Source organism: Symphodus melops (genome assembly GCF_947650265.1).
Source record: "Symphodus melops genome assembly, chromosome: 1".
NCBI classification, from domain to species: Eukaryota; Metazoa; Chordata; class Actinopteri; order Labriformes; family Labridae; genus Symphodus; species Symphodus melops.
This window is the reverse complement of record NC_136691.1, coordinates 985129-995652: the sequence shown is the minus strand read 5'-3', so window position 1 is coordinate 995652 and position 10524 is coordinate 985129. Positions and strand designations below refer to the sequence as shown.

The 10524-nt window shown below is 48.9% G+C and overlaps 1 protein-coding gene across 1 annotated transcript in view; it reads left to right on the top strand.

Annotated features, from left to right (window-relative positions):
• The window catches only part of LOC306832000 (meiosis-specific protein MEI4-like), a gene marked incomplete at its 5' end in the record, with an annotated part of 28595 nt that extends 18280 nt beyond the window's left edge, over window positions 1-10315 (top strand). The window contains one exon of the mRNA XM_079356352.1: window positions 9938-10315. Coding sequence (XP_079212478.1) covers window positions 9938-10177 — 240 coding nt within the window. The 3' untranslated portion in view covers window positions 10178-10315. The remainder of the gene's footprint in view (window positions 1-9937) is intronic.
• Window positions 10316-10524: the final 209 nt, after the last annotated feature.

Sequence of the window (10524 nt, the reverse complement as noted above, 5' to 3'; positions counted from 1 at the left end):
GCCCTACAATGTGCTCCTCATAAAGGGACAGTCCTGGTGTAAACCCTCCCTGGGGTCTTCATAAGGGGGCAGTCCTGGTGTAAACCCTCCCTGGGGTCTTCATAAGGGCGCACGGCGAGCTGCTTGTGTGACATCACATTGGGCCGTCACCATGTGAGAAAATGGACCGGTGCCTGGAGGTCCACAGTCGTCCGGTGAGGCCGAGGAGACTTTGAGTTTTCATGTCAAAGGGGGACTCTCTTTAGTCAGCTCTCCGCTCCGTCCTCTGAGTCGGTGAACGCTGCAAACATTGAGCCGTCAGATCTGAAGTGACCCCCCCCTTCCCCCCCACCCGCCTCGTCAGAGCTTTTAACAAAGAACAACAAAGGATCCCCGGACCCAGCGGACCCGAGTCTGAGATAAACCTCCAGAACACAATGAGATGCACTACTTCTGCCTGTGTTTGTGTGTGAGTGTGTGAAACAGACAAACCTGTGTTCCATCACCTCCTCCAGGCAGTCAAGATGTCACGATATGAGCCAGGAGAACGCCGACTTGAGATTGGATCGATTTTCTGTCGGCTGAATCAGTGGATTGTCAGACCGCCTTGAAAGAGACGGTCAGGGGGGGAGAGGAAAAAAAAAAAAAGCCTGCAAGAGGACGTTTCTACAAGACAGAGGCAAGACAAAAATCAATTCCTGGGTAGTTGTTGTTGTTGTGGGATCAGGGAGGACGGGATGTGTGTGGTCGGCCTCTCCTCCAGGAAACACTCGGACCCTTCACTTCCAGAGCAGAGGAGAAAAACTGCTTCAGACCACGTGGGGAAGAAACGCTTTAAGAGTCTTTTGTTCTTCCCTTCTGTCACAACGTGGAACGCTTCGACACCACCTGCCAAGTCGGATATGCACAAAGTATTTAGCTGTCATTGGATCAAAACCCCGTTTTAAAGACACGTTTGTCTTCTTCGAGGTTGGACAGTTAATCTGGAGAAAACTAACTAACTTATTGTTATTATTAGAATCCTTTTTATTTCTTCTAATCTTTTTTTATCCCATGACGACAATCCCACATTTTTTTTTATTTTCTCGATCTGCCTTGCCCCCTTTTCTCTTGGATCTACAATGATTACCTTCTTCCCATCGTCTTCAACGTAATTATTATTATTTTGTATTATTTCTTTACTTTTCTTTTTTATTATGTTTGTACTTTATCTCCTTACCTGTCTGATGTTTATTCGTTAGTCTTACAAATATAAACTGCTTGTAATTACTGAGCGGGGTGGAACTCCTGTACAGGTCCGTTGCACCATTTTGATTTTTGTTTTGAAAGTTTGAAAGTGTGCGAAACAAACTAAACATTCAAATACACAGACATCACTAACAATGGCTGCCTGCAGATGAAGAAATGCTGAGTGTTAGGACGTACAGTGACAGTGTGTCTCTGAGCTGGGTTGAAAAGGCGTCTCAGCCTTTAATTTGTGATGAGCGTGCAGCAGACTGAGTCTTTCCTTTGCATGGCTGCTTCTGATGCGTTCTCACATCGATCCAGACTTTCTCAGACCGAAGGACGCTGTCATATCAGATCAGCCATCTGCGATGAACACCCACCACGTCTTATCGACGAGTGCAGCTGTCAGCCAGTTAGCAGTTCAGGCCGGAGCCTGGCTGTATGAAACTTCCCCCGGTGGATCCTCCTTTAACGTTTAGTTTGTCCTGAACTTTGAATCCGGACCGACAGGACGAGTGGTGGAACCTGAAAGTGGACCTGTGGGCTCTTGGTGGTCCGGGTGGGAACACACCGAGCTCCCATCACTGTTCCTGTGGACGAGTGGGCCGAAGCTTCTCGCTCACACTGCGGGCTTCCTCCTCCACTCCGGTGACAAATCAATCTCTCCTCTTGATCAGTAAATTACTGCCCTTCACACTCCCCACCGAGCACAGCTTCATTATGGACTCTCCCTCGCTCGCCCCACTCCCCCTGCCTCTCTCTCTCTCTCTCCATCTGGTCTCCCCCTCTTTTATCATCCTCTCACATCTCGTTTCCTCCAGCCTCGTTTCCAACCTTCGTTGCTCCTTTTATTAACCTGCATGTTGGTTTTTTGTCTCAATCATGACTGCCATGTTTTTTTTTTCTTCTATTTTGTAGCTTTTAGCAACGTCGGGATTTGATTGAAAATTAGCTCTGTTATACTTTATACAGAGATTTTATTTTTAATATGCATTGTCCCTGTAAAGGGTTAATCCCCGTCCATGAGTCGTCCTCGTTCTCTTTAAGTCGCTATAAATAAGTTACACTTCCTGAACTCCGAGTTACTCCAGCAGAATAACAAACAGCTGTAAATTGGCGAGGCAGAGAAGGTTGGAAACTAATTAGCGGCGTTTATCAGCTGTAAAAAAAAAAAAAAAAAAGGTTCGGCTAATTAGCTCTTTAATATGTGAGATCTTTTTTTTTTTTTAAAGCAGCACAAAGCACAAGAGGTCAAATATCTGAACCCCGGGTGTCACTCCCTGAAAATAAAGACACGTTTTGTGAGTGTCCCAGAAACCCGGAGGATGTCTCTGCTCGCGTGTTGTGCACAGATGGAGAAAGATGACGTCATCTGTTTTGTGAGCGATCAGCACCGATCAGTCCAAAGACGAGGACATATGTGAAAAACAGTTCTGATAATCGTTTCGTCATTTGTTAGTCAGGATTGAATCTGCAGCCGTTCAGTGTGTTCGAGCTCAGGGATGAACTGACGAGACAACAACACGTCTCGCTGTCCCTCATTGTGTTGTCTTCATCCTGTGACTTTGACATCATGAGGGACAGATAGGTTTAGAAAAGAGACGACAGGAGAGCCGCAGAGCTGAGACTAGTGCAGTTGTTCTGCTCTGTCAGACGTCTCAGGTTGTGTTCGCGTACCTGAAATCAGTCTTGGTCTCGTGACCGGTCTTGAAGGTCTGATCTCAGAATCTGAAACAGTGAAATGCCCTCTGAACACAAGATCACAATGTTCAGTGATGTCTTGGTCTTGACTCGGTCTTGGTCCCTGGATGTCTTGGTCTTGACTCAGTCTCGGTCCCTGGATGTCTTGGTCTTGACTCGGTCTCGGTCCCTGGATGTCTTGGTCTTGACTCGGTCTCGGTCCCTGGATGTCTTGTCTTGACTCGGTCTCGGTCCCTGGATGTCTTGGTCTTGACTCGGTCTCGGTCCCTGGATGTCTTGGTCTTGACTCGGTCTCGGTCCCTGGATGTCTTGGTCTTGACTCGGTCTCGGTCCCTGGATGTCTTGGTCTTGACTCGGTCTCGGTCCCTGGATGTCTTGGTCTTGACTCGGTCTCGGTCCCTGGATGTCTTGGTCTTGACTCGGTCTCGGTCCCTGGATGTCTTGGTCTTGACTCGGTCTCGGTCCCTGGATGTCTTGGTCTTGACTCGGTCTCGGTCCCTGGATGTCTTGGTCTTGACTCGGTCTCGGTCCCTGGATGTTTTGGTCTTGACTCGGTCTCGGTCCCTGGATGTCTTGGTCTTGACTCAGTCTCGGTCCCTGGATGTTTTGGTCTTGACTCAGTCTCAGTCCCTGGATGTTTTGGTCTTGACTCGGTCTTGGTCCCTGGATGTTTTGGTCTTGACTCGGTCTTGGTCCCTGGATGTCTTGGTCTTGACTCGGTCTTGGTCCCTGGATGTCTTGGTCTTGACTCGGTCTCGGTCCCTGGATGTCTTGGTCTTGACTCGGTCTCGGTCCCTGGATGTCTTGGTCTTGACTCGGTCTTGGTCCCTGGATGTCTTGGTCTTGACTCGGTCTCGGTCCCTGGATGTCTTGGTCTTGACTCGGTCTCGGTCCCTGGATGTCTTGGTCTTGACTCGGTCTCGGTCCCTGGATGTTTTGGTCTTGACTCGGTCTCGGTCCCTGGATGTCTTGGTCTTGACTCAGTCTCGGTCCCTGGATGTTTTGGTCTTGACTCAGTCTCAGTCCCTGGATGTTTTGGTCTTGACTCGGTCTTGGTCCCTGGATGTTTTGGTCTTGACTCGGTCTTGGTCCCTGGATGTCTTGGTCTTGACTCGGTCTTGGTCCCTGGATGTCTTGGTCTTGACTCGGTCTCGGTCCCTGGATGTCTTGGTCTTGACTCGGTCTCGGTCCCTGGATGTCTTGGTCTTGACTCGGTCTCGGTCCCTGGATGTCTTGGTCTTGACTCGGTCTTGGTCCCTGGATGTCTTGGTCTTGACTCGGTCTTGGTCCCTGGATGTCTTGGTCTTGACTCAGTCTCGGTCCCTGGATGTCTTGGTCTTGACTCGGTCTTGGTCCCTGGATGTCTTGGTCTTGACTCGGTCTTGGTCCCTGGATGTCTTGGTCTTGACTCGGTCTCGGTCCCTGGATGTCTTGGTCTTGACTCGGTCTTGGTCCCTGGATGTTTTGGTCTTGACTCGGTCTCGGTCCCTGGATGTCTTGGTCTTGACTCAGTCTCGGTCCCTGGATGTTTTGGTCTTGACTCAGTCTCAGTCCCTGGATGTTTTGGTCTTGACTCGGTCTTGGTCCCTGGATGTTTTGGTCTTGACTCGGTCTTGGTCCCTGGATGTCTTGGTCTTGACTCGGTCTTGGTCCCTGGATGTCTTGGTCTTGACTCGGTCTCGGTCCCTGGATGTCTTGGTCTTGACTCAGTCTCGGTCCCTGGATGTTTTGGTCTTGACTCAGTCTCAGTCCCTGGATGTCTTGGTCTTGACTCGGTCTTGGTCCCTGGATGTCTTGGTCTTGACTCGGTCTCGGTCCCTGGATGTCTTGGTCTTGACTCGGTCTCGGTCCCTGGATGTCTTGGTCTTGACTCGGTCTCGGTCCCTGGATGTCTTGGTCTTGACTCAGTCTCAGTCCCTGGATGTCTTGGTCTTGACTCGGTCTTGGTCCCTGGATGTCTTGGTCTTGACTCGGTCTCGGTCCCTGGATGTCTTGGTCTTGACTCGGTCTTGGGGTAAACTGCAGTTCCTCTAGCTGATGGTTAATTGCCCCTGACTGTGTTAGTGGGTCATATCAGACCATGGCGGTCCGCCACAGTCCAAGAAATGAACGGTTCACACTGCAGTATAACATGACAGCAACATGGGCGGAGCTAAAGGACCTTCCTGCTTCTTTGATCAGCCGTGTTTGGTATCCATCGTCTGATCCCACCTGTGTGTGTGACTCCGTCAGCTTCCTGTGGCCGAGTCGGAGCTGTAACGAGCTCCGGGTCCAATCAAACGGCCAATTAAATCCCATTCAAAGAGCAGCTTCACAATCTGAGTGCAGCTGATGTTATCTGGGTCAGAGTGCTTCAGGCTCCCTCTGAATACAGATCCTTTACCTCAGCACGAGTCCTGATTGTCTTCAGGGAGAGAGACCTGCAGAATCCCAGAGGTGACAGTTAACAGGGTTCACTGACGGTGTGAACAGTTCTGACTGTCACTATACTGATCAGGTTTCATGACCCCCCCTTTAAAGCTCCCACATTCTCCTCTGAAACCTCAAATATATCTTTAACTGGCTCCATTGTATGAGTGTAAAACTCCCAGTGTGGGACTGGTTTTATTGCTTTTACATGAAAGGCCTCTGTTGGGATTTAAATTACACGATGCACATTGAAATCCTGAGAGCAGCAGCTGCTGCGCTCATGTTGCCTCGTGCTACCTGATGATTGTGTTCCCGTCTGATGATCTCGTTCTGCGGGTAGCTAATTATCACCTTCTGAGGGCACGGGCCTCTGTGTAACAGGTGCAGCCTCCCGCAGGTTCCCCCCCCCCCACACTCCTACAGCATCCTGCCGCCAAGCTTCAAAGCCAGAACTCCTGAGCACGCACGAAAATAAACCTCCAACCTCGGGCCTCAGCTGAACCGCCACACGCGACCTTTAGCGTGTCTCCTGCTCCACTGGCAGGATGTGATGTCGGTTTTGACTTTGTGCTTTTGGCCTGAAAGTGAAAGTCTGTCCCGCCGCTGGCACGGAGGGAGCGGGTAGTTTATCAGCATTATTAAGAGGCAGCAACAAACCGTCCTCGTCAGTGTCAGGCTGCCGGATCCCCGAGGAGCGCTAACAAGCAGACGGACAGCTCCATCAGTCCGTCCTGCTGTGTCATCCTTCACATGCAGATGGGCCGAACGCCGCCTCGTCTAATGTCATTACCTCTGACAGTCTGTCCTCTTTCACTTCTGTGTGACTTCTTCTGTTTCTGTTGGACTCGAACCACGACAACGTGACGACACGATCTGAGCAGCAGCTGTTCCATCAGGGATTCTGCAGACCGTTCTTTATTGGGAATCCTCCTCCCAACAGTTCCTCCTGGTCATGGACCAGTTTGTTCCACTGCTGAACGTGTGATGCACGAGGAAAACGCTCCCTGATTGGTCAGATTCTCCTGCAGGAATGATCTGTGAAGTCGCTGTCGTGGACTCCTGATTTCTAAATGGACAGGCGAGTACTCGGATTGATGTCGGCCCTTCTCCTCAGTTTTCACGTTGTTGACACTCCCATGATTCCTCGCCAGCTTCAACGTCGTTTTCCTTTTTGATTGACAGCTCCTTGGTGTGTTTAAGACAACGCTCTTTCCTCTTTATTGAGTTGATAGACCTCATGCAGTGTTGCAGAGACGTCATGTCCAGGTTTTCATCTCCAGTGAGCACGTCAGGCTCCGCCTCCCTGTGGACGACTAGTTTGTGTATTTCCTCTGCAGACGCTCCATCACAGCTCCCGGCAGCTTCTCGTTCCAGTTATTGATTTTTGCCCTCCATTGATCCCGCCTCATGGCTTCATAAACTGCCAGTGTTTGACAGGTTTGAGATTAAAGTAAGAATATGTCGGGCTCCTTCTCCCCCAGCCGGACTGACATAAACCACCTCCACCTCCACGCCGCTGTTTTATGAGCTCGTCATGGGGAAACGGATGGTGATGTTTGTTTAGGAAGCTGGAGATCCACACAACACAGAGAAGTTCAATAAAAGTCCCTCAGCGTCTCCAAACTCGGAGAACTTTCTGTCCCGTGCACAACGCCACCGTGTCCACAGTCCGCGGCCTGATACTCCATCTTGGATCTTGATCCTGTAGTTCTCCTGTGTCGTAACTTTGACCAAGCCGAGCAGCATGTAAACATGTAAACTCAGTTAAAATTGAAGAAAACATTCAATATGAAAGTCACATTTTTTTTACTTAAAAGTAAAAATGTGGCGCCGCGCTCTCATTCGTCGAGAGCTTTTAAACGTCTCTCCTGATGGAGCTGGTTTGTGTTCAAGGTTGCTGCTTTCTTTCCTGCAGAGCATGTTGGTTTACACGAAGCGTCTTCAGCTCGTGACATTTAAAGAATCTGTAGATCATTTATCCTCCTGCGATTTATTCATGAAGCTTTATTTGTTATTGATTAATCCACAAATGTAATCAGCTTCTTTATTTTAGGGACGTGAAGATTAATCTTGAAGTCGTGATTAATGATTTCAAAGGGGTCGAGGTTCACGTCTGTGCTCTGATAAATGGATCTGAACGATGAGGTGAGCGTCGGCAGCTGCAGGAGCCAATCACCTCCCAGTAACACTTCAAGACCGAACAACACTGGACAGACTGGTACCCTGAGTTTAAACAGGAATAAAAGAACATTATCTGACATTATAGGCTCCACAGTTAGACATGTAATAATGCTTTACCTGCACTTCATCAGTATTCCAGCTCAAAGCTTCCCTGGCATTTTGACTTTCAGTCACTTTCTGGGGCAAACAAGAACAAATCTGCATCATTAATGAAACGCAGAGCCAGCAAACAGGATATGCACGGTTTACACACTCACATCCTCAGAATAGTAAATCCTTTAATAATAGGTAGTTCCCACCGTGACACATTCATGTTTTTTTTACCAGTTTTAAATGCCACACACACACACACACGCAGGAAGAACTCAGATATGGAAGCATCTGGAATGTGTGGATGAATGGAGCTCTGATAAGGATCTTTTTCAGGATGGTTTGCAGATTTACGTCGCTCTGCAGCAGCACAGCTTTCTGTCTTTGTAAATCCAAATGGAGAACCCATTCAAAACATGCATCCAACCTCTGTACACAAAGGAACATAGTGTAGAGATTAAAGGACCAATCAGAGAGCTGCTCTCATCCTGTGTGATCATGAAGGAAACCTGCTGTGTTGAAGCTTCTCTTCAACAATGCAGCAGCCAGTATGTCCTCCTTCTAACTTTAGATTCTGCTCCTGAATGCTCTGGATCTGATTGGACCAGAGAAGGTAGGCGGGGCTTTGAAGGCCGTTTTGGACGCCCCTGGGTTTGCCAGATATGAGAGCAGTTATCAGGTGAACAGGTGTTGCAGCGATGGAAGCGGGCAGTGGAACTGCTTCAGATAGAAGTGATTGTACCCGAGCTAAAAAACCTCTGCATGTTTCTAATAAGCTCCAGCAGCAGAAAGCTGCTCAAACTAGGATCAATGTTGGAGATGAAACATGGAGAGAGGTTAGAACGCAGAAAGCTTTACAGACCCATGCAGAGCTGGCTAAACACTGAAGCTACAGTGTCCACCACATGCAGAGCTGGCTAAACACTGAAGCTACAGTGTCCTCCACATGCAGAGCTGGCTAAACACTGAAGCTACAGTGTCCACCACATGCAGAGCTGGCTAAACACTGAAGCTACAGTGTCCACCACATACAGAGCTGGCTAAACACTGAAGCTACAGTGTCCACCACATGCAGAGCTGGCTAAACACTGAAGCTACAGTGTGCACCACATGCAGAGCTGGCTAAACACTGAAGCTACAGTGTCCACCACATGCAGAGCTGGCTAAACACTGAAGCTACAGTGTCATGCAGAGCTGGCTAAACACTGAAGCTACAGTGTCCAGCACTTCCTGATGGTGACCTGTGTGTATTAAAGGGAAACATATTGTGTGGTTGATTACAGATTGATGTTATTGATCATCGTGCGGCGAAACAAACAGTTTTTAACAGTTCAAATTGAAAAAAGCGAATCGTGAGATGTAAAGAGAATTTTCTGGAAGCTGTTAAGAACAAAGTGCCAAGTGACCCGCTACTGATGGGGTCTAAGTGGTGTGTGTGTGTGTGTGTGTGTGTGTGTGTGTGTGTGTGTGTGTGTGTGTGTGTGGGGTTAAGGGGTGTTGTTGTCACATACCGACAGCTCTCTGAAAGCTAAAGCCTGGAGGAATACCTGACAGCCATCTGGCGCTTGTTTTTTTTTGTTTTTTTGCCGTGACACATACACACACACACACACACACACACACACACACACAGAAACTTTCACAAGCAGCGACTTGAGGCACACACACACACACACACACATTGAGAGGCTGGAAGGGATCCAGCAGCTTCTGTTTATTTGAATAATTAACACTCAGTGTTTTGTGTGTTGGAAGCCTTGAACTCGACTTTGAGTGCGGCGTGAAAACAACAACACGGCGCACCTTCACACGTCACTGTTGTCATCTTGTGTTAAATAGCTCCTGCAAGTATTTGCAGCGTGTTACATCATCATCCCTGAAGGATCAGCTTACTGGATATGTGAGGACCAGATCGCCGTCTTCCACGCCGTCTGCTCTTTTAAGGTCTTCTTTCATTTCGGCACGTTGGCCCGCCGCGTCTCCCCGTAGAGATGTGATTTGTGCGGGTCGACCTCCAGCGTGTCGTACGAAGCTCTGGCATATGGCGTGTGCCGCGCGGCAGAGGCTGCAGCTCAGAGTGGAAGAGAGCCAGGATCCAGTTCGTGGAGTCCAGAGGGAGAGAGAGAGGAGACTCGATGTAGGACGGAGACCTTCAGGGTTTGATTGATCCATGAGCAGCGAGACCAGTCCAGGTTTTAAATGAAGGTAGACTCGCTGCCATGTGAGGGAACAGGTTCAAAGAAATCTGAGCAGGAGATCCTGAACTTCTGAAACAAGTCTTCAGGCTGTGAAAAGTCTTTGTCTGAACGCTAACAGCGCTAAAGAGTTCCCTTCATGTGTTTCTTTCCAGGACCAGGACAGCTCGGGGTTGGACAGGTTTCCAGTTGACCAGTACCAGAACTCGTGCTTCCTGTTCAGGGTGGTGGAGAAGCTCCTGCAGAGGTCAGGTCCGTGTCGGGCGGAGGTGGGGTCGGATCAGTCGGGCTTCCTGAGACACTTGGAACAGCGCGTCTTTGTGCTGTCCAACGAGTTTCCTTTGTTTTGCATCTACATGTGGAGGATAGGCGGTCTGCTCACCTCCTCGGACTAATGAGATCCACATCACCCTGCAGGACGACCCAACGATGGATGAACACAGTCGATCGAGGTGCTTGGAAGGAAAACATATTGGATATGAATCAAACTTGTATTATTTTTTATTTATTCACAATAAATCATTTTAAAAAGACTCAGTCTTTCTCGCCACAACATTTTCAAACGCACAGTACTGAAGTCCTCCACTAGGGGGCTCTCAAGCCACAGAAACAAGAGATGATGTCGAGGAATCATGGGAGTGATTCAGATGCAGCTGTGCTGGAATCCAGCATGAAGCAGAGGAGCTGCATCGGGTCAGCGCCGGCACAGAACCGAGTGTTTAACACACCGCTGAACAAAAAA